Genomic DNA, 27,740 nt, shown 5'->3' with positions numbered 1-27,740 from the left:
TCGGTTTGAAGTCTTCTCCTACGCCGAAGCTGAGAGATACCGGTCAAAAAATGGGAGTTTCGCTCTTCTTTCTTTTGGCGCCAAAGCCCAAATTTATAGTTCATGGGATGCCTCTCCATCGGCAGGCGTCCTCTTGAGATCCAAAGAGCATCTCAAATTTTTTACATCTTAACACGCGTCTTTTTGGAGTACCTGTTGTGCGCGCGCGGATGAGCGGAGCCAAACTACGTAGGCAAAAATTGCTTCCCAATATCATGCTACCCTGATGCAAAACCACATTGTGGTCGTGCTAGGTGAAAGACGTGACTGTTGATGTCAAGAGGCACTTATCATTTTCGTTCGCTGCCTGTCTAAAAAGGAACCTAAATAGCAGCGGATGCCGGCATCGGAAACGTCTAGATAGTCACTGCGATCTACGCGTAGGATGATTTAGGTTTTAGGGCGCGTCGGCTACAACGGCCATTTTGCGTCAATGACCTCCACATATAGACGCTACGCATATTCCTCATACACGTAGTAGGAGTAAGTTATTGTGTGTGGACGCGATGACAGCCAATGGCCTTCACCACCGGGCATATCTCATTACTGAACGAACGAGTGGAAGATTTGTACCACCATTGTTGAAAAAGAGGATAGGCTGTTCTGATTGATGGTCTGCCTAGCCGTTTAACATCGCGGGGCGTCTCACACCGAGCCACCCCTCTCGTTCCTTAGCCGGAGGCCCGGACCGTATTTCAGATAACTGACGTACCCAACACTAGCACCCCACTAAACACTTCTCATAATTGCGGCAGCGCTATCCCCTGTCAAACATGGGAAGAAAATGGATGCCTTAGTTAAAACAGCCGCCGGGGTCAACGCAAAGCCTCCATGTCGCCGTGTATTCTACCGTCTGCTGTAGTGGTATCCGGTGCCAGCTCTCACTTTCACGCTTCCGACACGGAAGCAGGCCGCGTGTTCCGACGCTCGGAGCTCAATGGAATTTCGCCCAAAGCCCCGCCAATTCATGCCCAACGGCTACAGCCACCAATTATGCCAGTTCAGTCGACTGAAGTACAACATTTGACATCAACCGCGCCACCGGCAACAACAGACGCACTAAATCAATAGCTGTTTCGCTTGGAACACTCCACGGCAAATAAACCAATGACACCTTTGTAATCAAATGCTGTTCACCAATCACAATGCTTGTAAGAACACCTCAGTCAAAGGCCCAGTTGGAAGAATTGTCGCACTGATGAAGTTTTATGTACAGTTTCTGCCTTTCTGAACACAGAATTATCATATAAACATCCATGTAGGTGTAAATACTTTGTTAACATGCTCCTAGGCTCAATTATGGCTACGTGATGTGTTTAAAAGGCGACGTTATGATGGTACGCTTCAGTACATTGCAATTTCTTCATGTAGATGTCGCTGCCTGGCGGCGGGAGCAGTCCCTGACGAGCCGTGAGCGGCGCGCGGCGGCCGCCATGTTTGCTAGCGGGCTGGATCGAAGTGCGGTGGCGCGCGCGTGTTATGTGGATATTTCTCAGTGATTAATGTGTAAAGTGGTGTTGTATTATTATCAGGAAGCGTTTTTTTGAACGCTGCATCCCGTGATTCTACGCAAAGGTAAGCCAGAATGCTGATTTTGTCTGAAAAATGTTTGGTGGCTGGGCGTACGGCGCGCGCCCCCGTGTTCTGCGTGCCGGTGGATGCCGTGTTTTTCCACGGGCGATATGAAACATGCATAAGAGTAATCGTAGCAAACCCATACATTGGCATAAGCCCTGAACCTTGTGCTACGCACTGCTGGCCGTTTGACGTCTTCGAAGTGGTTCTGGAGCCACATAAGTCGTGTGGAAATTCGCCTAACATCGGGCGGGAGCGCTGACAAGATGGCCGCGGAGCGCGTGGTGCCGCGTTCGCCGATCGCACCTGGCCCGGCGAGCAGATGGCCGAACCTTTTGAACGCAGCCGTCCGCTGGGACGGCCAGGGCCCCTAGCTCAATGTAAGGGTTCCGGGCAACGGCTGACAGACTAGAGCCGACACAGGTATAGTGCATGGAGAAGTCAGACGTTCGTTTGCGCTCGACCGGGGCTCGGGTCAAGTGCACAAAAAGTCCGTCGGCCGCCCGCACTCTCATTGATCGGCTAGAAACCCCCTGAAAAACAGGTGGCACCACGCAGCATCAATGTTGCTGACTTCCCGCTGGTGAGCGCCGGTGAGTTAGAAAATTAATTATTTACAGTGGGACAGGAAGCAGAACCCGTTTGCTTTCTCCTTCGCTTTGGGGCTTGGGCGATGAAACGAAGTGCGAGGGTCCTGCGTGCTGTTGAGGAAACGTTTAGGTATGTTTTAGGACGTTGCATGGATGAAAGCGAAAATAACATGTACCTAATTCTGATGTGCCTCTGATGCCGACCGGCGTTGGTGGTTTTTGTCCGATTTTTTTTTATCTCGGCGCGCGGCCACGCCGCCTGACCGCGGCGGAGTGTCCCGCACGGGAGCAAGGACGACCGTGTGTTTGGGAGTGTGTCCTACCGCGGTCACGAGGAGTATCCTGCCTCGTCGGCGAGGACTGGCGCCCGAGGGGCCGGAGCCAGGTGGGGCGGAAGTGAAGGGGGCCGGCAGCGGCGCGTCCTGTTTGGCGGTCGCCGCCCGGTCCCCGGCGGCTCGCACACCGCCAACTGGGAGCGGCGCGGCCCGGCGGCCGGCGCGCGGCTCCGCCGGACGCCGGCACGCCGCCCCTCTTCGCCCGGATCCGTGGGTACGTCCGCTCTTGGTTCGCCCCCCCCCCCCCCCCGGCCTGCCACACCGGTTAGCCCTCGAACGCAGTGCCCGGTTGGACCGAACGCAGGCTTCAGTGCCCCGATCTGGAGGAAGCATGGACATCGAATCATTGCAGGGTGTCAGGTTCAACAGGTACAGGGTTTAACGTCATCTTTGAGTATAAGGCTCAACGTCAATTCTGCAGGCATAACACCCTTGGACCCTGTGCGAAATAGAAAATTTATGTGGACGCTCGAGCACTTCCGGAAAGCATGGAAAGCTTCCGCCATGCACCGACCACGTTTCACGGCTGCTTGGAACGTGGACCGGCGCCCTCACCGTCCAAGTGCTTGGCGTTCTGTGCTGGCCGCCACAAGTCCGCCCAGTGAGGGCCTCCCATGACAGCCAACCGACGGCTGAAATCGAAGCCGTGAAAAGGCTCGTGCACAAACTTTTGCAGAGGTGTGATTGTCGCTGCGGCATGACGTGGGGTGTCCCAGCCGTGCGATGTTGTGCTTCGGTTGCAGGGCTTGCAATGCTATTAGTCCCTGGGTCGTGGAGTCTGAAACGCAGAGCAGACGTCACTGATGCAAATCATCGGTGCAGTTTTCATATCCCCATTAACCAGCCGCTTGGAAGGGTGCTTCACGGGCGAGGAGGAAAGCCACATTTGCTCGCAGCATTCTCTAAGCCGCGAAGCATGGAGCAGCAAAACGCCAAGCAGAAACCATGCGTTGTCATCGCTTCCACCGCAAAAACATGCTCACAAAAAGCGAATGGTTCCACGTAGCCCCGCTGCCGACCTACATCTACGGCGTGCAAAATCAAGCATCCTGATCCTCAGTCACGCTTTCGTCGTTGCTTCGGCAGCCGTTGGTGATCGTACCTCAAACGACCGTTGTAAGCTACGATAGTATGGTATGACGAGCAAATTCCTGTACGATACAATAGAGCAGGCTGTTGACGCATTTCCAGCCTTAAAAGACAAACGCGGTCGGAGTGGACCATGAAGTTATTTAACCGGACATGTAAGTTACCTGGAGCGTCCGTGACGAGCGTGTGGTGGAAGGCGATGCATTCTGGTGATGACAAACATTAGTGACGTAATTTCGTTGAAGGCGATAGATAAATTTGCTCCCATGCATTTAACCCTACCATTCTGTTCTACTGACATGGCTTCTCGCATTTATTCCATATTGTGAGATTGCCCACCCCCCCGGCAACGTGACACCTGAGACGTTATGCATGCTCGTGGGGAAAGATTGACACATGTGAACCCACCACCCTTGATATCCGGGACCCGTTGCTCGCTGACCACTTCGGCGGTGCAATAACTGCGGACGTGTCATGGCTAGGTAATGTTTCCCCAATCGCCCGATCATGTTTGGCGGCTCGTGATCTAGCGTCCCTGGTGGCGCGCGTGCTGCGTGGTCGTCGACGCTCTGTGGTGCACAGTCGAGCCACGCACACTCCACCAGCCCCCCAGCTGATCCGTCCGACCTGTGAACGCCGGGCGCCGGGAGCGCCTCCCGCCCGGTGCGGCCGCGACACGCGCTGTCGGCGGCGGCCGTCACCGGGCGCCGGACCGGTGTGAGCCGGACCGGACTGGTGTGGTCTGGAGCGGCAGTGCCGGCCGACGCCCGGTCCACAGCGGCCGGCGGCTGCTGCGCCGAGGCCGGTGGGAGGTCCGGCTCAGTCCGGTCTCGATCGACTTTTGTCTGGCGGCGTCAGCGGCCGCCCGTGTTCGGTGTTTGCCGCCGGACCGCCGCGCCGGGCCGGCGGCCGCGCTGCCACCAGCGCGCCGTATCTCATCGCGCCAGTCGCCCCGCCGCCCGTCGCCGTGACTCATGGGTCCGGCCCACGGGTCGTCGAATGCCAGACGTCCCCGGCGTCCACGGGGGTGTTGGAGGGTCGTGGCGGCGGCGCGGAGGCGACAGCGTTGAGTCACGCCTGAGTCAGGAGGCCGCCCTGGAGCACGGTCACGGAACGGCAGACCGGGCATTGCGCGTGGTTTCGACTCGGCCGCGCCTGGAGCCGGTTCTTCGCTGCCCTTGCCGTTCGGCCCGGACCACACCTGGATCTGCGCAGCCGGCGCTCACACGGAAGCCGCCGCACGAGACACCATTGATTGGCGCCGGCGGCGGCACCACGTGACTCAGCCGCGTGCGTCACACGGCCGGGGGGTCACGTGACCGGCTTGTTTACAACGTGGCGGCGGACGCGCGCGCGCGTGCGAGACCGTGGCCCTCCGGATGCGTGCGCGTCATACGTGTCTCCCCCTCCTCGCCGAGTTCCGACGCACCGGGCCGGGACAGCTGGCTGCGGCGAGGTGCGCATGGCGCAGGGGGTGGGTTGGGTTGTTCGCCGGCCGGGCACTGCTTGGGTGAACAGCTGCTCATGTGTATGCGCAGACGCAGAACAGTCGTGCGGTTTTGTGGGACTGTGGGGCTGGCTCCAATTCCTGACGGCAGTTCGGTTCTTGGCAGATGCTAACCATATGCTGGCTTTTGCAACCCGAGTATTGCAGTTCATGAAGTCATTCGAGGCGCGTCATCACTCTGGCTCAAAAATGACTCAAATGTTATCACTCCTAGGTCGTTTGTTCATGTGGACTAAGATGCATGCAGTGCCAACAGGCTCGGAGCAAACATGTGCAACGCCACCTAAATAATTCGTCCGCAGCGGTATAACATTGCTGTTTCCTATGTTTGTGTCGCACCCGATGTGCCTCACGACGAAGATGCCATTCACCCGGCTGGAACGCGGGGAGGGACGCCCGTGGCAGCAGTGACGCGCCACGACAGATCAGCTAACGACAGATTATCTGACGACAGATCATCTAACGACAGATTATCAAACGACAGATCATGAGGCAGATCATCTAATGACAGATGATCTGACGACAGATGATCTGACGACAGATCATCTGACGACCGATGATCTAACGGCAGATCATGTGGCAACAGATGATGTAACGGCTGATCATGTGACGACACATAATCTAACGGCGGATCATCTGACGACACATAATCTAACGGCAGATCATCTGACGACAGATCGTCTAAGGACATAACACCTAACAAACAGATCATCTGACGGCAGATAATTAACGGTAGATCATCTGACGACAGATCATCTAAGGACAGATCATCTAACGACAGATCATCTAACGATAGATCATCAAACGACAAATCATCTAACGTCAGACCATCCGACGACAGTTCCTCTGGCGGCAGATCATTTAACGACAGATTATTTGGCGGTGTCTGCGGCTGGCGTGGAGCTCTCTGCTCCAATTTCAGTTGGCGGGCCGGTCAGTACGACAGAAAATTGTCGTATCGGGCCCCATTACCACGGATATGGTTTCAGCGTTTGCGCGCACGGTTGTTTTGTGCATCGATCGCACTTATCAGAACCGCGATGCTCGTAACAATGCATGTTTGACACGGCAGTCTGCCCCTCCGCGATTGCACGCGGTATTGAAATGACGGGTCGTTCTTTGCGGGTGTCTAGGTTGTTACAAAGCACGAAGTCACGCGCAGTTGATGCGCTCAGAGCCAAAAGGGTGCTGCGGCGCATTCTCCGAGATGGGCCGGGCTGGAGGTCTGGGCTCATTCGTGCGGCTCAGAAAACTGGATGGGGGGACTACGGCTTTTTTTGAATACCGGGAAACGTCGTGGACATCTAAAGAAAAAAGTATAGCAGGTTTTCCGTTTTGTAATCGCGGACATGGAAAAGTTCATTGAGATTCCATTCTACCCATAAATCATGTGATATTGGCTGTGCAGGCTTTCCTTGCCATGTATGGGAGCGACACGTTGACAGCGTTTCACGCCACCCGGCCCCCATCACAGGTCGTCAGACGTGCGTCATTATTAGGGAATAGATCCAAGGCTCCGCACACTGTAAAGGACATCCTAGATCCGGTATTTCTTCTGGCTCGAAGTCGGGTTTGCTTTTTTATCTCAGTTTGTACCCGAAACACACGTATCGTTTAAGGGGAGACTGGTATATGTTAAATTCGAATTCGACTGTAGAGGGACGTATCCAGTTGAGATGCGTCCGACTCAGGTTGCAAATCCAGTCGTCTCATTCTTTCTCAACGGCCCATCTTTCCTGTTTGACACATAAATAGACCGCTGCAAAGTTGTGATGGTGGCCTCTAGAGGTGGCATTACCTCTCAGCATTGTTGTCATCCGGCGCTCGAAAGGTCGCCGAGTGTATCTTTCGCAGCTGGTTTAAAAATCGTCGGAGTTAATGATCTGAAGTTTGGTGACCTTTTAAGCAGTAAATTTCATGCGGTGTATCGGTCTGATTTCTCATCACACAACATCTTTACGTATGTTTGAGCCTACACCCCCAGAGGCAATGCTAGGAAATGCTCCTGCTGACATGTCCAACAAATCACGACCGGTTGAGTGCGGGTCTGCCGCCCACGACCCGGGCTTGACGCCCGCACGACGTGGGGACTGAAGTGAGAGATAACACGCTTTTTGTGGACGAAGAGTGTTCACTGTAGCGTCATGAGGTTAAAACAGGACATCAGTCATGAAATTTGTGAGAAAGTGGTCCGAAAGTGAAACTGAAAACATGATTTTTGTGCCATTCGGCGAGTTTTTGCACATGCTGACGTCGCATTTTAGCAGCCTACGTTTGAGTTTATCACAATTCTAAGAAGATTTGTGGTTCAAAGCTTGCTTATTTGAAACAGTCCTTATAACACCCCAGTCCTTATAACAGTCGACAATTCCGCATTTAAAATGGCGACATTAGTGAGGGATAGTTACGCTCCATCTTTTAAACATCCGTGCAGGTAACAAGAACATGATTTCGACACCCTGAGGGACGAATTTAGGCAACAAACACGTAGATAGATATGTGGAGGACCCAACATTTTACCAATTTTTTAAATGCTTGGAATGTGATGGTTTGCCCATCACTTTCACTCTCTATCGCATGGGCGCAACTAAATGTTATCAGGGCAAAGTCATGTTTCAAAAAAGGGATGTCATGCATTCTAAGGCGTTGACTAAGCAAGGTAATCTGGCGCAAAAGGTTCCCTTTGGGGAAGAGTCAAATTAACCCTGGAGTCGGAACCCATTCGTCACAAAATCATGTAGTGGACAAGGCTTTGTGATTTTTGTGCCATTCTTAAGAATTGATGTCCCCTTCATAGCGCTGGCATATGAAGGCACGGATGTGATCATTATTGTGATTTATTGTGATTGTTATTGTGATTCATGCTCCAGTGGTTATTTTGTGCGACTGGACGGCAACATCGGCCCTCGGCGGAGTAGATTTCGGGTTTTAATCTAGTGTCATTGACATGTATACAATCTGAGAATTAATCGCATAACCAATGTATGACCTTCTCCCGGATGCAGTCAGGGTTGTCAGGGAAGTTTTTCTGGTTCAAACCAAGTGACAGTTTTGTCGGAGATCTGTCAAGAGTCGGGTAACCAACATTTATGAATTATCCCACTGAAGGAAGAGGAATTGTCAATGTGAAGCCGATGTGGGAACTGGAGATCACCTTTTGCTGCTGATATTCCCGCACGTCCAAAAAATAAGTTGGCGTCGGGACATGCTGTGTTGAAAACTTCTCAGGCGTGGATAAGTATCCGCAGACCCACGTTGAACAAACATGGAGAAGACTCAACATACAAGCTGATCTGCAACTTTTCGATCCGATGCTAACGTATTGTTTTATAGTTTTGGGCTGTGCGCAGCGCGACAGCGCGATTTACGCGGTAGCCTCATCCTGCTAACGAGAGCCGATTCATGTGCGCTACGGCTGAGCTGGTACCAGTTAATAGGACATGGTCGTCGGTGACTGGGCTTAAAATGGCATTCCATGCCGACGCGGCTGTAAACCGCTGACAACGGAGTCTGAGCATTGAAAAAAACCGCGGAAATGTAAGTTTTTCCCCTCTTGTCATATGATACTGGATTTTCCTCTGAACCTGTACGTGGTGCAGCCACATTCCAGATATCCTGTTTTGTTATTACGTCGCCACATTTTAGATTTTATCACCAATGATACCCCTCTTTCGAAAGACTTTTCAGTTTGATAGATTTCTTCACATTTCGTTAGGTGCTGGGGAACGGGCCGACGTGGTCGACGTGGAACGTGGTCAACACATCATAACCGGACCTGGCCCCGCCGCGACGCCGCCTCCTGCCAGCGTGGTGCATGACGGTGCCATGGGAGTGCCCGACATGTTCAGATTGGGCCCGGACCGGCTATTTACGGCCCACGCCCCGTTTGTTCCAGCCAGTCACGTGGATGACGACCTCAGGATCGCGGACCACGTGACTGCCGGCTGCATTGCTCCGAGGCAGTCACGTGACTTCGTTTGCATTCCAAACATGAATACCCCTGAGAACAGCCGCGCGCGGCTCAGGCTCTAGCAAACTTTCTTCCGCGGAGGCGGCTGGAGAAAATCCGACCGACCTGTCGGGCACAGGATTCCGACTCAGCCGAGATAGTCACGCGCCCGTCGCCGGAGGAGTCCCGAGCCAGTCACGTGACCGCCTGGCGCGCGGTCCTCGCTCGGCCACGTGAGCGCTGCATGGTTTCGGGCTTCTGGCGGCAGCGCGCCACCGCCGCCGCTCTTGGCTCATCGGCATGACGTGCCCTTTTCAGTGGGAACCAGGTGTCGCGTCACGTACCGCCACGATTTGGCAGTCGGCAAATCATTGTAGGCTGTCATTGCGGGTCAATGCCTGTGTTTGGTGCTCGTTGGTTAAACGCGTCAATCGCTGTAATGTTTGAGGGTTTGGTGCTGTTGCGCAACGTCCGTAAGCTGAAGGTGGTGGGGGTTGGACAGGTGTTGTGGGTGGGCGAGCGGTCGACGGGTAGAGGCACGGCCAACACTGTCATGTTCTGACGCTTCCCACGTCACCGCCACGGCTGACCAAGGGGGGCTGGGCTGCTGATCAGGTCAAAATCGGACATGTGAAGGCGAAAGCATTTCAGTCAAGCGCTGACTACCTATACCCAGTGACCCCACGTAGCCAAAATTGTCCTAGGAGAGTGGGGGGGGGGGGGGGGCAGTATATAAGTGACACCCAACCTACAAATCGTCCAATGTCTTGTGTTAGCCCCTTGGCGAGGGAGTGATTAAGGAAGGGGGTTGGGGGCATGATCTTGCTCCTCTCATTAGCTACGCCACTGTCCGACGCACGCCCGTAGAACTGCGGTGGCTGTTCAGCATGGAGGGTGATCGCATCCGTGTCGGTGATCCACATGCGTGTTGTGCGTGCTGTTCAGGTGGACGCATGGCCGGCTGGCGGCGATACGGTCCGGTCGGTGGGCGGCGGTGCGGGCCGGGCCACCGGCGGCGGCGGCCGGGCTCCGCCGCACTGCGGCCCGGCCACCCGGCCGTGACGTCACGCCACCCCGCCGCCGGCAGCCCGCGCTTTCGCGCGCGCCGCTTCCCGCCGTACAGAGGCGCGTCCAGCTCAATGGGAGGGGGAGGGGCAGCGGGCGGGGTCACGTGGTCGGACAGTGCCCGGCTGGGATCGGTACGTCCATGTGCCGGCGCCTTTCTCCCCGGAGAGGGCGGCGCTGGCGTCGCCTCTGCGGACGCGCGGCCCCGCCGGACCCGCCGCTCCCGGACGACGGTTGGGACCGGCGGTGGGCGTGCCGCGCTCAGCTGGCCGACGGCCCCCGGTGCGGCGGCCGCCGCCGGGGCCGCCGGTCAAGTTCAGCCGGGCCCGCCCGGGCCGGGAAGGAAACTAGCCCCACGCTCGGAGAACTGAGATATCTTCGGTCTCGCCACGTTAGGACGCCGCACGACCAGTACGTACTGGTCACGGTGCAGCATTACAGGAAAATAGCGCGCCGTACTTTCAGACAACTTTAATAATCCAGGGCACCGCGCGGGGGAAGCCTGCTGGCGGAACGTGCGGAGCTTCTGCGATGACGGGTTTAGCGCTAATTTATGGGGGGGGGGGGACTAATGAGCGTGAGTGTTACGACCCTTGGAACTCCGCTGACCAATGGCCACGGTGACCATCGGTCGTAAAACATTTAATGTGTGAATATTTCATTTGACTTATGATGATTTGTCACACAACTCCAGTGTGCATAAGTTAGTGATTGTTTAGCATGCACATGGCGAGTAAATCGAGGCGGATTTATCAGCTTCACGCTCGCATTTACCAAGAAGCTGCGTGCGTACCATGGTTGCGAGTGGTTTTGACAACCGTGGAACGCAGCCTGGTGATGATCCTTTGCGAGCCGTGGTGGAAAACCAAAGGCTTAAAATGCTGCCCCTCGTCACGCCAGTGACTGCTGTTCGTTGGACTTCGCATCAAACGGGTCATGTATCATCGCGTGTTTGCTATGAGGCTGGGTACGTCCGCGTCGCAAGCCGTCTGGCCCGACGTCAGCTATCACCGCCGCCACTGTCAGGCGGACATTCTGTTTCTAGTACTGTCAGGCGGACGCTCTGTTTCTGGTACTGTCGGGTGGGCGCCCTCGTTCCGTTAATATGTGGCACGCGAAATGTGAAAGAGTCGAAGGACGTTGCGGATATGTCGCAGCGCTGTCATAAACAAGTGTTTGGCGCACTGTTTCAATCAGATTACCAACACCACTATCGGGCGCATTGCACCTGCTGAGGCGATGCCTTCCGTGCTGTTGGTAGCGGGCTGTATTTAAGGCGTCTGCGTGCCACCAGCGGTGCTGAGCTTGCTGTTGGTGCTGCTTCAGATGAAGTGTGACCCGGGAGAGGACGGCGCGACGCTGGAGGAGTGGGTCCAGTGGCTGGCCGAAGCCATCACCAAGATCAAGTACCAGAAGCAGCGTCCCAGCGAGGAGCGCATCTGCAGCGCCGTCCGGCACCTGCACAGCTGCAATAATGCCCAGGTCAGTGTCCAGACATCACGCGGATATCCCCCCCCCCCCCCAGCACCCCGACAGCTGCAACGACACCCAGGTCAGTGTCGAGACATCACGCGGATATCCCCTCCCCCTCCCCCCCCCCCCCAGCATCCCGACAGCTTCAGCGACACCCAGGTCGGCGTCGAGACGACGCTGTACGTGGACAGTGGGTGCCATCTCCACAACACGGCAGTGTGCTAAGCCCATGCTTTGCGGCGGAAAGTCGCACTCGCGATGTATTCTTGGCCGCCACGTTGAGCGCATCTGTTCTCCGACAGGGTGACATGAGTAATGCAGCTAACATGACTTTGATGGCGAGGGTGCATTGGCTTCAGAAGTGCGGATGCTCTGCCGTGCTCGTCACCTCCGTGTTTGTGGAGAGCATGTTATTTAGCTCGTATGCCACTTTTAGCTGAGGTGATTTGGACGCCGTCGACAGCTGGTGGTCCTGCTGCTGTAATCGGTAGCGTTTGTCGTTCGAGTGGTGGTTATGTTGGATCAGTAGCGAGCTGATGCCAATGCGCAAACCAGCTAGTGTTTTCTGTAGGGAACTATCTTCTGCCTGTCGTCCAGACGTGGTGAATGAGGAGCGATTTTCGGGATATCGCCTGGAGGCCTTCTTTGGTTCAGTATAAGTAACTGAAATGCCCAAAGCCGGGAGAAATTAGTGTCGATCACCTTGTTATCGATTACATTTTCGTTGGCGTTCAGCGTGTGGAACTCTTTGTGTCATGATGGGATATTGGGGTGCATCATTTTGCCAACATTGATGCAACGCTGCTGATAGCTAAATGTCGTATAGATATTGGAAGGATATATGATTGACAGTGCCACGAATGTCTCCACGGGGAGCGCTTGGCCAATTCTCGTGAGCTAGTTTTCTTTGTCAATAGCAAATGCGGCAGCTGAACAAAGGCTACTCTGCACTTGGCGTTTTTCGTGGTCACGTACATGATTTCAATTTCCCCCGCATCATGCAATGTTTTCAACCCGTTGAAAGCGTGGCATTGAGCTTCGCCAGGCGCACCCCTGTAATTTGGCGAAAAACGTACCGTGAAAACCAATGCAAGGCATATGCTATGCCTTCGGTGCATCGCGAAAAGACGTTGCTTTAACGTGGAATGATTATGATTTTGGATATTTTAATGGTTGTTGCGTGATATGGGCGAGGCGGCTGCCAGCCACCGCCATGGCAGAGGTTGGGAAGGCTATATTGACTCAGAGTCAGTAGCTGCACATAACCCGATCACCAGGCCAGCCAAGGCTAACTATAAATACCCAGACAGAAGCGGTGGTCGGAGAAAGTGGCGAACTATTCTAGGATTAGAGCTCAGGTGAAAGGCAAAAATCAGCTGTTGCGTCCATGATGATAATGTAATGATGCATGCGGATGAGTGGGAGCGAGGTACCGAGACGTTGCGTAGCGGGAGCTGCGAGCTGCCCCTTGTTAGGCAACGAATAGCAGTTTACATGCACCGGATCGCTAGCTTAACTTTAACAGTAATATCTGAGTGTCGCCATGCCGCACCAAGCCAAAAATGTTATTGGACAATAGGTTAAGTTGCAGTTCCTATTCGCGTGCTGAAATGGGTGTTTGCCACCCACAGGCATCATTAAGGAGGGCACGAAACAAATATGGGCGGTCGCTCCACACAATTTGAGCATCAAATAACTCATTACTAGCGCAGATTAAACAAAAAAATGGTTCGAAGTCATGTCGGATCTCTGCGTAGTGGCGTTATCTCCGGATACCTGTAGAACGATGTGAGTTTTTCCTGTCCGCTGACAAGAAAGGTACTTTGGCATGATGTCGATGTAGCGCGTAAGTCTTCCAGGATACAGGCACTTTGGATACGTCAGTGATAATTACGACTTCAGAGGAAGTCAGTTTCGTACAATGACCTTGCACGGCATATGATTGGTTGCGGGCTACTTTTTGCATTCACTCTGTTGCATAAAGCAAATGTTTGTTTGGTTCGAGGCTAAGGATGTCAGCTCCATTGTTTGAGTCACTTTCGTGACTCAATAACAAGTACTTAGTAACTGGGTGCTGGACTTGGTACTCAGCAGTACGGTTGACTGGGTAGTACGTGATATTCAACAGTATAGTTGAAACTGAACGTCCGGTAATAGTACTCCGCACGTGCGCACACGTGATCCCATGACAATTCCCGAGTATTTCAGTATTCGGCACTGTCAAGTGCGTACGAGATACTATCACACACCATAAGTACTTGCCTGAGGGTCTCGCTGGTGCGGTGTGCGCTGCTGCTTGTTGACCCCGAGAGTGACCACTAGACCACGAGGCAGACGTTTTCCGCGTGCTCAGCCCATCCGAAGCGTCACAAACAGCAGACACGTGAAAAACGAAAAGAGCGTGACAAAGGTCTGGGATTTCTTCGACCGTCGCCCACAGTGCAGCCGGAACTGAAAACCTGGGGTGTTACGGAACTTGGACGCGCCCGGGGCAGCCAGCCCCCCCCCCGCCCCCCCCCTCCCAAGCCGTGCTCACAATGACGAGCATGAGGGATGAAGACGTTCTATCAGCCTTACTGACAGTGAGGCTGATAGTACCAAATCCGCCATAAATGACACGGGAGACCGCGGCGTCGATGGTTATTGTCTTTTTACGCGATTGTCCGCACAAAGCGTTTGGTCGATGACGTTGAGATATGGATCCTCGACGAGTTATACGATATTGTTTGCAACACGACACACATCTGTGTAGCACGAGAATCGGCTTTCACGATGTGGAAAGTGACCATAGCTGGGAACGAACTATGGCGTACCAAGTGTCGACGGCCATTAATTCCCTGCGCTCAGCCCTCGGTTTCGTACAGGCGAAGGCCAGCCGTCTGGACTTGGCTAGGAGTCGCATACCGCTCTCAGTTTGAAATATGTGATGCCACCGGGTCCGTGAAACTGTGCGGCCATTACAGTAGGTTAAGTCGTAAAGTGGGCTAAGGCAACGTAAAACAGAAGTGAGACGTGGGATGCTCATGGTCAGAAAATGGGTCACTGCGTGGATCGGAATTTGTTACGCGCTTAAACTTTTCAGATTACCACGCTTTTCTAGCTGCCCCGTTGTGTTCCCTGCACCATTATGGTTTATTTCTGCGTTCTGGCGGTTTAGTTTCCAGTTTGCGCAATAGCTTTGAAATTATTTGTTGTGGCGACATATTCTGAATAATCTAACACAATTAAGATGCGCGCGATAGGTGGTAGTTTGTTGATATCTTCTGTTGACATATTCTTAGGTGTCATATGCGTGAGGCTTTGTGTTTTCAGTACGTGAGAAAGTGGTAAAAATATTTGTTTTGACAAGATTTATGGCAATACAACATAATTGCACGGTCGTTCGGAACACGTATTATTATACGTGTATTTGGCTTGATTGACCCCGACAGTGGACATGCAGCGTTACACACTGACCATCTTACATTGTACTGACCTGGACAGTATGCTCTAAAAGCAGTCATTTGTCGTGGCGCATGGCTAGCTGTGCTGTCCTGACTTGTCAGGACTCGGGAGCCGCAGCGATCTGGGGAACACGGTCCACAGTCCACCAGCCGCGCTGTCTGACGTCTGCTGCTCTGTGACGGCACTGGGCCGGTGCTGACGTCACTGGGTCGCCGGCAGGTGCTGTCGAGTCTGGAGCGGGCCATCGAGGGCGGCTACATCAAGCGCGTCTACAACAAGGGCGTGGTGTCGTACAAGGTGCCGAACGTGCCGCCGCGGCCCACGCGCGTGGTCATCAGCAAGGGCACCGACCTCACCAAGATCATCGTCAAGAGCGTCAAGGACCTGGTGGAGGCCACGGTCAAGGACATCGAGGAGTACATCCTGCAGGCGCACAACATCGAGGTCACCGAGGGAGCCGACCTCAACACCACGCTCAAGGTCAGTGGAGCCCCGGGAGTGGAGTGTGGTACCGGTGGTGCGAGGGGGAGGGGGAGGGGAGCGGGATGGCGTGGTGCGCCGCGCGAAATATCGCCACGAACCAATAATAAGTGTGCTGCTGCGTGTGCAAGCGACGATGTGTTAGCGCGGTAGTATGGAAACTGGCTGCGTGTAAGTTTGGTGGCGGAAAGAGCTGGAAGAAGGCTTGATTCCTGCTACTCCGGAGTTGATCTATGGCGTGCCAGGAGTGAGGTCTTCATGTTCGCAAGCTGTCCAAACGCCGGCGTGTTTTGATCTGCACGGGCACAGTTGCATCACTCGCGCCATTTATGTATACGACACCCGGTTAGTGCAGTAGCGCGCTACAACATCCCGATTCGACGAAGCGGGTGAACGAAAACATCCGAGCCGGTGAGCGGGGCGGGACCAGAGAGCCACCACAGCCCCACTCGTGAGGGGAGAGGGGAGGGGCCCGGCGCCCGCCCGAGCAGCGCCGGAGGCCCGTCAGTCTGCAGCGGGGAGGGGCGGAGGCGCGCGCGCGGCGCTCAGCCCATGGCGCTGGGCCGCGCGGCGCTGTTCAGTGCGGCCGTCATTAGCGGGCGGGCCGTCCGTCGGTGGGCGGGTGTAGTCGCGGCCCTGAAGACAGCAGCAGGAATTATAATGTGGGTGGGGCAAGGCTGGCTCAGATCGTGTTTGAAGCGGAGAAAATGCGAACCACTTCATTTTGCGACAAATGTGGCGGACGGGGCGGTGCTGTCCATTCAGACGCTGGCTGTGGGGTGCCAGCTATTGGCTCACGCTTTGGAATAGATGATTGCGTACTAGTTAGTTTTATCGATAGCAGATGGACATTGTGTTAGGGTAGATCGTATGTGAATATTGCCGCCTGTGCCCAGCGGTGTACACCATGCGGTACTAACGACCCAAACATGGCTTTTGATATGATGGCTCATCTTTATTCAGATTGTCTTCATGGTGCTTTAGCATGCGGTAGCTCATGCAAACAGTAGGCATCCGTGCGCGAAGGTTGTTCACAAGCGACGGGTAGTGCAGAACAATACGAGGCGTATCTCGGTTGCGTGTTTCACCAAGGCGTTGGAAGAACGGTTAGGCGCCGTGGTCTCGGGAGCTGCAGGTGTTTATGTAATCCAAACGTCGCCAGACCTGTTGCATTCCTCGGCAGGGTGGACGGGTCCCGGTGCCCGTGTGCCGTTACCGTAAGCTGTGTTGCATGTGCCACATGAGCGTGCTGACTGGTCCGCGATAGTTACACCTGACAGAGGCGTGAAAGCTGTGTAATGTTCGTTATCTCCCCCCAATTGGAATCTCACATAATCGGTCGTCATCCGTTACTGTGCCCGACCTCTGACATGGCGCCGTTCGCTGGCGGTCCGGCCGTCTCGTGGACACTGACCACCCGCCCGGTGCGATATCAAACGCTGTATCTGACCGCTGACCGCCGTCGGATTCAGTATGTGAGCAGCGACAGTGCGCCGCGTCAGGCTCTGTCGCTCTGACCCGGGGCATCACGCTGCACACGGGCCACTGTCCGTCGGTCTGGTCAGCCGGAGTCACGGTGTCCATTGCAGCGACAGTGCGCCGCGTCGGGCTCTGTCGCTCTGACCCGGGGCATCACGCTGCACACGGGTCACCGTCCGTCGGTCTGGTCAGCCGGAGTCACAGTGTTCCCTTGCAACGACGTGTGCGGCTGTAGTTTTTGTTGCACCGTGAAGGCCTGGACGCGGAATGACCTCAGCGGTAGACGTGCCGTTAAACCCTAATCAGCAACAAAATTCTACAAACCTATTCCAAAGGCGTGCCTTGCACGCATTGAACCGTTACTATATTTCATAATTGGCATCTTGAATAGGCGCTATGCTGATGTTTGCCTCGTCAGCCTCGGTGCCCAAGCATTGGACCGTGCTGTTCCGAAGCGGCTCGGACGACAGTGGGCAGCGTTGTACCGTTGTGTGAACCGGTTGGGCGGAGCGGCCCTGGTGCCGGCCGTAGTGCCGGGTGGTGCGCACCACGTGTCGCGCCCCAGATGGGGGCAGAGGTCGAGCTGCCCCGTCCGCAGGTCAGGCGGCCGCGCGAGCGGGGCTGCTAGTGAGAACACGGCCGCCGCGCGGCGCACGGTCCACGGGGATCACGGCCGTCACTGCAGGCACGGTGCACGGGTCAGGCGCGTGCGTTGCTTTGGACTGTGCGCCGCGGCACCGCGGCAGGCAGCCCGGGGTCGGTAGCGCGTCCAGACGCGAGCACGCGGGTGGAGCACGTCGGTAGGATGGCAGTGGGATCCGGCACCGGGCAAATCAAAGGGACTGGGACCTCGATATGTACGCAGGGCGCTAGCGCAAGTTTTGCACGGCACCATTAAGGCAGGCTGCGGCTTTTGCCTGCACGCCGCGCCTGTCGTTTTTTTGTCGTTGCAAGATAGCGGAGTGCCGGGATAGCCTGTTTAGGCAGGTTTCATCCGGTGCAGAGCGCAAACGCGCTGGCGCTGCACGCGCTAGCGGGACGTTCCCTTACGCTATCGCGGTCAGACGTGTGATTTCCTGCGCATAAAGTGTAACACGCACACGGTCCAGGAATGATTTAAGCTTCATCAGTGCATGCGTATCATGTGAGCCCAATCAGGATCATGATCGGAATTAGTACGCTCGGAGAGCCCGCCCCCGCCCCTCGTGCAGTGGGCGCGCCGTGTTGGTGCCACCGTAGCTGGAGCGATCAGATTAGGTGCACTGTTTCAGGTCCGTGCCGCTGCCTGGACATGAGCCTTGCTGTTCACAACTGCCATATGAGCATGTACCTTCTGAAACAGATGCGATAGGTGGTCCGTGGGGCACGTGCTCACGTGCACAAGTGCCATATGAGCATGTACCTTGTCGTGACACAGGTGCTATAGGTGGTCCATGGGGCACGTGCTCACGTGCTCACGTTTTCTTCTTTCTTTGGACGTGGCTGACATTGAGCCAGGTCATTTTGGCTTTAGCTGAGTGTTCGGTGGGTCGGAGGAGGATTTAAACATCAGCACGGCATGTTCAAGGTGCAAGACGCCGTGATTTCTTGGTAGTGCCGTCGGTATCCGCGCTAGCACCTGCACGTGCAGGTATGCCCCTCCCACGCGCTGAAACGACTGTCAGACACTAAGCCGTCACACCTGGTCCGTTGATGTTCACCGCTGGCTTATGGGCATGCGCCGTTTGTTTAGATGGGTGAGAAGAATGGCACTTGGCGCACGTGCGCGCACCTGATGCTGCGCTCCTGCCCGCGACGCGCGCCGCGTTGGTGGGGCGTTTTGACTTTGCGGACATGGTCTGATCAAAGGTCTGGCTGGGGTGGGAGGGCTGATGCATTAACGGGTTGTTACAGATGTGCTCGCTTGTATTTAGTGTAGGTGCCCCCGTGTGCTGTACCTTGGAAACGGCTGCTGCCGGAAAGGTGTCGTGCCGTCCAGCATTGGTGGTGGCACGACGTTCAGTTTCGATGCTGGACTGAGCTGACCGCACTGGCTTGCCTCTCGCTCCAAACTTGCTGCTCGTCCGGCTGTCCTCGCCCCTCAGTGCTGCATGTGACGCCCCTGACTTTTCATAACACTGCGAGCAGAGCGATTAGCACGTAGCTTGAGCTCATCACTTACATTTTGCCGCCCGAGTTCTGTGGACGATTCTGCCTCTCGTGTCTTTATCAGGCGGGATTGCGCGTGTCTTCACGCGCCGTGCAATGGTGCGACACGGCCGCCCGGTGTCAGGCGGATCCTCTGGCCATTGTCGGCGTGCTGATCTAACTCTCGCTGACCACATGTCACCGCCCGCGGTGGCCGTCAGGGGGACGCCGCCGCCGCCGCCGCGTGGGCTGCAGTGACGCCCCGCGTGACGCCCCGCGTGACACCCCGCGTGACGCGCCGTGTCCGCCCGCCGGCAGGTGAGCCTGCGCCGCGCCATCGCCAACGGCCACGTGCTGCAGGAGGACGACACGTACCGGCTGCCGCAGGAGTCGCTGGCGGTGGCGGCGCTGCTCAACCCGCCCGAGCCGCGGCCGTCGCGCGCCAAGCCGCGCCTGCCGCCGGCCGCCGGCGCCGCCGCCGCCGCGGGCGCCGCCGCCGGCTCGCCCAAGAAGCGGCGCGTCGATTACGCAGACTCGCCGCCCGAGCCGCCCAAGCAGGTGAGAGGGTCGCGCCAGCCGGACCGGGCCGCGCCCAAACTGCGCACGGTGCCGGCGAGCGAAGGCACTTACACCGGTTCCCAGCTGCGACATGTCAGCAGATAGACCGGCAGCTACCTGGTTTCCAGTGCTGTCATATTCATCAATGACTCTGGCGCCAGTACGTGCATGCAGTAGCTGGCGGATGTCTGACTCGCTCGCCTGCACAGTGCGCGGAGGGAGTGTAAGGAGTGTGTGTTGTAATGTTGCTCCGTTGAACGTCACCACAGTTGATGGTGTGCGGGCGGTCAGCATCGACACTTCGCGCCGGATGGGTGACACAGCCCCTGATGGACCGCTTCGAGGGGTGGGGAGGGGGGCATCACTGGCCAGCGAGGTTTGCTGATCCGCCGTGATCGCCGGAGGGAGCGGCCTGGAGGGGTGCAGAGCTGCGGGTGGGGTGACCTGGAGGGGTGCAGAGCTGCAGGCGGGGCGACCTGGAGGGGTGCAGAGCTGCAGGCGGAACAGCCTGTAGGGGCGCAGAGCTGCGGGCGGGCGGCCTGGAGGGGTGCAGAGCTGCAGGCGGAGCGACCTGGAGGGGTGCACAGCCGCAGGCGGGGCGGCCTGTAGGGGTGCACAGCTGCAGGCGGGGCGGCCTGAAGGGATGTAGAGCTGCAGGCGGGGCGGCTAGGAGGGGTGCAGAGCTGCAGGCGGGACAGCCCGGAGGGGCGCAGAGCTGCAGGCTGGCCGACCGGGAGGGGTGCAGAGCTGCAGGCGGGGCGGCCTGAAGGGATGCAGAGCTGCAGGCGGGGCGGCCTGGAGGGGTGTAAGGTTACCGGCCGGCTGGCCCGGTGGATGCCGCTCAGGTCATGAGCCAAGCGGACACCGTGCTGTTGTGACCGGGCGGCAGGTGATAGCAGCTTGCGTCATGCAGGGCTTTCAGGAGCTCACCGTGCCGGCCGGTTGCTAAATATTCGCCGGCATGGCTGGAACGTCCGTCTTTGACGGATGCCCGCTGGACGGTCCGTGACCAGCGAGCTGACATGTCAACGGTGACATGCGCAGACTCGGCCTAAACTTGTATCAAGATGCCGTCAGCATAAATCCATGGGCGGAATGTAGCGGGCCACCGCTCCGTCCGGGGCTGCGAGGCATGGCTCGAGCGCCGCCACGCCGGTGCGGCGTCTAACTGGTCACCGCCCGGGCCACCCCGTACCGGGTGGGGACCCGACGGCCGGCGCCAGCTGAGGCGATCATGGGTCGGGATGAGCGTGATCCGATCACGGACTGGGCGGCCGCAGAGGCCAGCGGAGGCCGGGCCAGCCGGCGCGAGGGCAGCCGCTCTCGGTTGCAGCTGTGTGACGTCACAGCGGAGGCAAGAGCAAACGGTGGGCCGCTGCCGCGTGTCACGCTGCCGCGGTGATGGAACAACTGTGACCGGCACGCGCGGTCGCATGCTGTTGGCCAGGTGAAGCAGCTGGGAGTGTCAGTTAGTCGCGTGACGGCCCGGCGGCGGGACAGCCGAGACCGGGGCCTGCTGTCGCACGGTGTCGCGCTGGACGGAGCAGCCGTGAATATCGGCTGAAGCCGCGCGATGGAGCGGCGTTTAAATGACTGACGCTGCCGAACATCAGCACGCGACACATATAGAGCGAGACCTGTCTCAAGTGAGCGGTTGAGCGTCCGTTACCCGTGTTGTTTTTCCAAAGCCGTGCCCGTTGCAAGGCTGCTTCATTCTGATGGTCATCGGACCTTGCAGACGAAGGTCGCGAGTTGTGAACGGTTGCAGTTCGCCCGGAATGTGAGCGGAAATTAGTGAAAAAATCAGATATGTTTATGTATATCTACATATACGTATGTCATATTGTGTGTCGTTCCTACTTACTGCACTCCGACAGCCATTGGCGCTGCTATCTAGCGCTGCTGTATCAGAATATTCCAAAAGAACACTGGTGCAGGGAGTGTGGATGACGGCGATGGCGGCAGCCGAAGCCGACGGCCGCTGGCTTCTGCGCGGCGAATTCTGCGAAATTTGGGGGGCAGGAGAACTGATGAACCGAACCGAACTGTGAGTGGTGTGTGTGTGTGGGGGGGGGGGGGGGGGGATGAAGGGGAACAGTCGCGTGACTTATGAGTAAAAAGGTCTGTTGGTGGAAATAAACATGAACGGCCACCAGACATAGAAGCGAGCACGTGGATTTACACTCAGCTATTGTAAGGTGATTATTTTTGTCTGTCCTCGCAAAATAGCCGCACTCGTGCTTCGTGTTTGCACGCGACCCGCCAATTTTTATACCGCATGGTAGATCATGGATGATCCTCTAATCCCACACTAGTTTAGAGAATGGTAGTACAACTCAGAGGATGTGATGAGAGGAGCAGCGCCACGAGCGACCTTGCCTCGGTGCTGAGGACTGCTCATGTCGGCGTGCGTGGCATATCGCTCGTGTAAGCGTTGCCGCCGTCTGAACGCATTAGTAACTACGAAAGGCCTGAGATGAGCTCTGGTAACGCTATGCACCAGTAGCCGCGGCAGTTACGCCATGCAGCCCCGATGGGGTCTTCTGGACATGGACTTTGACATAGATCCCGCAGTAGCCGCGGACTTTGACATAGATCCCGCAGTTAGTTGTGGAGCCGTTATTGTACTCGGCCTGGGGCACGTTCAAATGCTAAAATAGGTATTACCTTCTAAGCACCGACACTGCTGCGTGGGTGCTCGACTTCCGTGGACCATAGTCGGCGCCCTCGATCCTCTTGCAAGGTCCGCTGACGCTCTCTGGGTCGGCGGACTCAGAGATAGGACATTTGAGGCATCAGAGGTCAGGCCTACGGTCATCATCATCAGACATAGGACATCAGAGATAGGACATTCATTCCACGTGAGATAGGACAAGGTCTTCACTGTGACCTAATCACCTGGTAGGCCCGCGCGAGGTAGGACAAGGCCGTTCACTGTGACCTGTTTACACCTGGGGCCCGCGTGAGATAGGACAAGGTCTTCACTGTGACCTAATCACCTGAGGCCCGCGTTAGGTAGGACAAGGTCTTCACTGTGACCTATTCACATGAAGCCCGCGTTAGTTTGGACAAGGCCGTTCACTGTAACATGGAGCTGTAGTGAGCACGACACTCCCCAGACCCGAACAAGTGGCAATTTCATATCTTGTAAAGGCACTTCTGAGCAACGGAGTGCTTCTGGAGCGTCATTACCACACAGATCAGGGAGATACGTTGTTGTTGGCACCTGAACAATAGCATGCCTTGCTACCGCGTCACCTTTCAAATGTAAATAATGATCTCCCAGCGTGCCGCCCCGTCAGCGAGGTACACAATGGGCTGCCGGGGGAGGTGTCATAGCTGCATGACAGGCCCCGTGACCTCCAACAAGCCTCCCAAACAAGACGCGCCCACCTTTTGCTGGTGGCGACCGCGCCACTGCTGCCCGCGGGCCCTGACCTCTGCGCCTTGTCCGCGGGCGCCGCCCCGCACAGAGGCGCGCGATTGTGGCCGCGCCCGGCCGCGTGACCTCTGACCTCTGACCTGTGCGTCGCGCCCGCAGGCGCCGTCGCACATGAACGTGTGCACCGAGTGTCTGGGCACGGCCGGACCGAGCGGCGAGCCGTTCGTCAGCTGCCAGCGGTGTCGCGCGGCCGTGCACCCCTCCTGCCTGCGCGCGGCGGCCGGCGCGCGCGCCACCCGCGCCGCCCACTGGGTCTGCGACGAGTGTCAGACGTGCGAGGCCTGCCAGCAGCCCGTCGACCAGGTCAGTGCCAGTGGGAGTGTACCAGTGTGTCAGTGTGTCAGTGTCGGGGGGTCGGCCTCAGGGGGCGGAGCTGCGAGGCCAGCTGGCGGCCGCGCGCCCGACCTGGGGGCGTGTCAGCGGGCCGGTGTCAGTGACATGTCAGCGGGCAGGGTCAGCTGTGGTAGCGGGGGTTTGATGGTCCCCTGAGCTGATGGTCCACTGATGGTCCCTGATGGTCCACTGAGCGTCCCCGCGGAAGTGACCGACCGGGCAGCTGCGACAGGCGTGCCATGCGTGCCGGGGGATCCGTGCCATGCGTGAACCGTGACCAGCTCTCCAGCAGAGCTCCAACTGATTAAAGTTGTTGAACACTTCTAGTCTTGCTGCTAGAGGTGTTCTCGCTTCTGGTGTTGGTGTCAGCTGTTGGTGCTAGTTGTTGGTGTGAGGCTGTTGGTGTGAGTTGTTGGCTACTGGTGTGCGTTGTTGAAGTGAGTTGTTGGTGTGAAGCTGTTGGCGGTTGGTGTGAGTTGTTGGCTGTTGGTGTGAGTTGTTGATGTGAGCTGTTGGTGTGAAATGTTGGCTCTTGCTGGTGTGAGTGGTTGGCTGTTGATGTGAGTTGTTGGCGTGAGCTGTTGGGCGGTTGGTGTGAGTTGTTGGCCGCTGATGTGAGCTATTGATGTGAGTTGTTGGTGTGAGCTGTTGGCTGTTGTTGGTATGAGCTGTTGGCTGTTGCTAGTGTGAGTTATTGGCTGTTATTGGTGCGCGCTCGTGCGGTGGCGTCCTGGTGTCTGTCTGGAAGCCTCGGTGCGGGACCTTCTCAAGCGTCTGCATGTCGGGCATGACCCGTGAAGAATACCACTGGCCGCATGGTCGTTTTCCACAACATACCCCCACACAAACTGACCTTTCCGTCAATGAGCACGGCTCTGGACGCAGTTGAGATATCTATGAAATGTTATCTTTCACGCAGCATAAGAACACTGAACTGATAATTTCATAAAATTCCTTTCCCCTAAATTGAGATGTACACCATTGCTTAGAACCAAGAACCCGAGACCCACTTAATAATACCGCACATTACATGATGTTTGGAAAACGGCATCATCGGGATTCAAAATGTTTGGCTTGTATGGTGCCGCGATTAGCCCAGATCAGCCAGCCCATTTGTAGTAGCTCAGGTGCTTAGCCACGGACGGGCCTGCCCATGGACACGCCAACGAGGAGTTGGCTGATCTCTGAGGCTTAGCCTGTGCTCCTGTTGAACGAGCAGACGGGGTAGATGTTCCTGTTGGAAGAGCAGGCGGGGTGGAACGATCAGGAGCGAGCGAGCGCGCGTGCTAGTCCGGCCGCAGCTCCGACCCGGCTGGGTCGTGCTCCAGCGCCGGGGCTCGGCTCGGTCTGCGATCAGTGCTGGCAACCACAGGGCTGCCACGTTTGGAGCCTGTGAAAACTGACCCGTCGCGCTTCCGGCATTTGAAGTCCGCACCGGCTTGCAAGTGCTTTGCAAAACATGTAAACGGGTGCGCCGTATGTTGCGTCAAACAATCCGTCTGCGAATGCGTCGATACAGAACATTATGCCTGCAAACGCCTCTCTTACCATGCACGAATGCATAATACATTAATGTTCCGGCTTCTTGTACTCGGGTAACGGGCGCCAGCCTTGCAGCTGTGTGTCGACGACAGCCTTAGCACAAGCCGGGTTATCGCTGGCGTTCGTGACCCGTGCTGAAAGACCGCGATACTGGCTCTGGCGGCCGAAGCGGCGGGCGGGAGATAAAGAGCAATATGTGCTGCACGTGACGTTATTTTGGTTCCGTATCACGGCTGTACAGATACCGAGCGGTAGCAGCGGGAGGCACGCGGGCCAGTTATCCGCTGCAGAGGTTTCATGGCTCGACAAGCAGTGATAATGGTGGAGCTGTGGCGACTAATAGGGGTAATTTGTGGCCGGTAATGACGGCCTGTCAATGGCCGTGCATTTTAGACGTCATCACTCATGGCGGGTCCGTTCGGTGACGTAATGACACCTGGGGCCAGGCTCATGCAGCCTAAGTACGACATACGCGGTTTGTAATGTGCAGTTTCACTGGCTCGCCCTTTCATCAACGACTGAGCTCAAACGAAATCGACTAGTAATTAATTTTACATACAAGTGGCTTCTACGGCCCATGTGTTGGGACGGTTCATCCTTACGATAACGCAGTTGAGCTGATTTCCGCGTGAGAGGCGTGGGATGGATTCCAGGCTGAGGCTGCGGTCACTGCGCGAATATGACCACCGTGGTCCAGCGCTCCGTAACTGTTGGTGTAGCCACGTGCGCCGCCTAGCCTCCGATAGAAAAACAGCGGCCGCGTGGCTCATGGAACAGTCAGCGTCTGGCGCTGCGGGACGAAGAGTGTCCACTGTTGCTGTTGGTCCACGCTGCTGTCAGGTGTCTGGCGAGTGGTGATGGGCGCTGCAGGCGGCAACGCCTGGGGACGACAGGCCAAGCCGTGAGCCGTTGGCCATGCCTCGGCGGCTGCCAGACGGCCGTTCCGTCCGTGGCACCATCGGGAGGACATGGGCGGCGGAGGGACAGCAGGCGGCCGCTGTCCTGTCCGTGGCACCATCGGGAGGACGTTGGCAGCGGAGGGACAGCAGCCGGCCGCCGTCCTGGCTGTGGGACCATCGGGAGGACGTTGGCAGGGGAGGGGGCACCAGCCAGCCGGCGGCGGCGGCGGCCACCTGACCCCGCCTGGCAACAGGGCCGCGGTGACAGCCGGCCCGGCGGCAGCACCGGCTGGCCCGGCGCCGAGCGGCGTGTTTGGGGCGTAATTGACGTGAGATGACCTGTGAATGGTCCAATCAATCGACGAGGCGCTGCGAGCGGCCCTCCAAACAGGCGGCGACTGAGCCGTCACCGGGGCCCGGCGGTGGGCAGGCGGCGTGTCGGAGATCCGCGTGACGTGACGGCGCGCGCGGTCCAGGCGCCGCCGACGGAGGGAGCCGGGGAACTGTGTGTGTATGCCGGGTGAGGCGGGCTTTGGATGTGGATGTTGTGCTGCAGTGTTTGGCTCGGAGCTGGCGAGAAGCCGGGCTTGTGGTGGTGCGAGTGGGCGTCTGATGTCAGGGGCATCATAGGCTGGGCTTGTGATGCTGGTCGGTGGCGTATGACACAATAGGATGGTGTTCTTTGTGACTTCTTCGTGTCAGCTCCCGTCACGGCAAATAACACTCAAATTGTGTGTATGCACTGTCCAGTTCTTGTGTCACACGATCTGTGTGTCTGTATGAAACGCCTCATCGTTCGCATTTTGCAGTCGAGCCGAAGTGTGATGGCCGCACTTCCGCCTCCGTTTCCTTCTTCCTCTGTCGCAGCAGGTGGTGTATACTGGGCAGCTCTACTGCCGTCTTTATCCAGATCACGCGTGAGACGTTTGTCCTTGTCTGCACGCCGCGGTCGAGCCGCCCGCTGTGGCAGCGACTCCGCAGCCGCTGAGGAGCGCTCTGTCTTCGGCGGGTCGCGGCCAGGCGGTCAGCCGCGGCCAGCAGTCACAAGGTGACGCCTCGTCACTGCTGCGGCGCCGCCGCCGGACCGTTAGCAGCGCCTTTCCGTGACGTGACGTGACGGCCGTCGGTCCCTGTAACCCCGGGCGACCTGTGTGTGACCTGTGTGTGACCTGTGCGCCGCAGCCGGAGCGTGTGGCGTCGTGCAGCCAGTGCTGGCGGGTGTACCACCGCGGCTGCGTGGAGGGCCGGCCGCCGACGGCCGGCTGGCTCTGCCCGGTCTGCCGACGTCCGGGCTCGACGGGCGCCGCCCACTCGGCCGCCGCCGCCGCCGGCCTCACGCTCAGTCTGGCGGAGAAACGGAAACGGAGCACCAGCGGCAGCAGGTGAGAGGGACGCCGAGGGGCGGCGAGAGGCGGCAGCGGCCGCCCGCGAACCCGCCCTCGTGCCGGCGCCGCTCCCGCCCGGCCGGTGATTACAGTGTGAGACCCACGGTGGAGCCCCGGGCCGGCTTGTGGTCGGGACGAGTGGAGCCCGTTTTAGACGGGTCGTTGCTGGTCACCGCGCCGCCGTTTCACACGGCCTCGCTGCGGTTAGTGGTGTCGGGCTGGATGTAGCTGACGGCGAGACTGCCGGCGGCGTGTCGAGGAGGAACAGCTGACTTGGTGCGAGTCGGGATTGACGCAGATAATTTGTTAGAAATGTGATCGACTTGCAGACACGTAGACGTATTATAGACCGCCTGAACTGCGGCCGGTCTGGGGTCCAACCGCACCAAAGTCGCCTACATGTGCAGCCTCTGGACCCCACCGTGTATA

At 57.3% G+C, this 27,740-nt stretch overlaps 1 protein-coding gene across 1 annotated transcript in view; it reads left to right on the top strand.

The window, feature by feature from the left end:
* Positions 1-1,476: 1,476 nt before the first annotated feature.
* The window catches only part of LOC119104354 (histone acetyltransferase KAT6B), a gene marked incomplete at its 3' end in the record, with an annotated part of 39,484 nt that continues 13,220 nt past the window's right edge, over positions 1,477-27,740 (top strand). The window contains exons 1-6 of the mRNA XM_037228048.1: positions 1,477-1,614; positions 11,476-11,631; positions 15,286-15,546; positions 19,471-19,710; positions 23,252-23,455; positions 27,109-27,308. Coding sequence (XP_037083943.1) covers positions 11,476-11,631; positions 15,286-15,546; positions 19,471-19,710; positions 23,252-23,455; positions 27,109-27,308 — 1,061 coding nt within the window. The remainder of the gene's footprint in view (positions 1,615-11,475; positions 11,632-15,285; positions 15,547-19,470; positions 19,711-23,251; positions 23,456-27,108; positions 27,309-27,740) is intronic.

Source organism: Pollicipes pollicipes, unplaced genomic scaffold (assembly GCF_011947565.3).
Source record: "Pollicipes pollicipes isolate AB1234 unplaced genomic scaffold, Ppol_2.1 Scaffold_6052;HRSCAF=7182_pilon_pilon_pilon, whole genome shotgun sequence".
Classification (NCBI taxonomy): Eukaryota; Metazoa; Arthropoda; class Thecostraca; order Pollicipedomorpha; family Pollicipedidae; genus Pollicipes; species Pollicipes pollicipes.
This window is presented reverse-complemented; position numbering and strand designations above follow the sequence as displayed.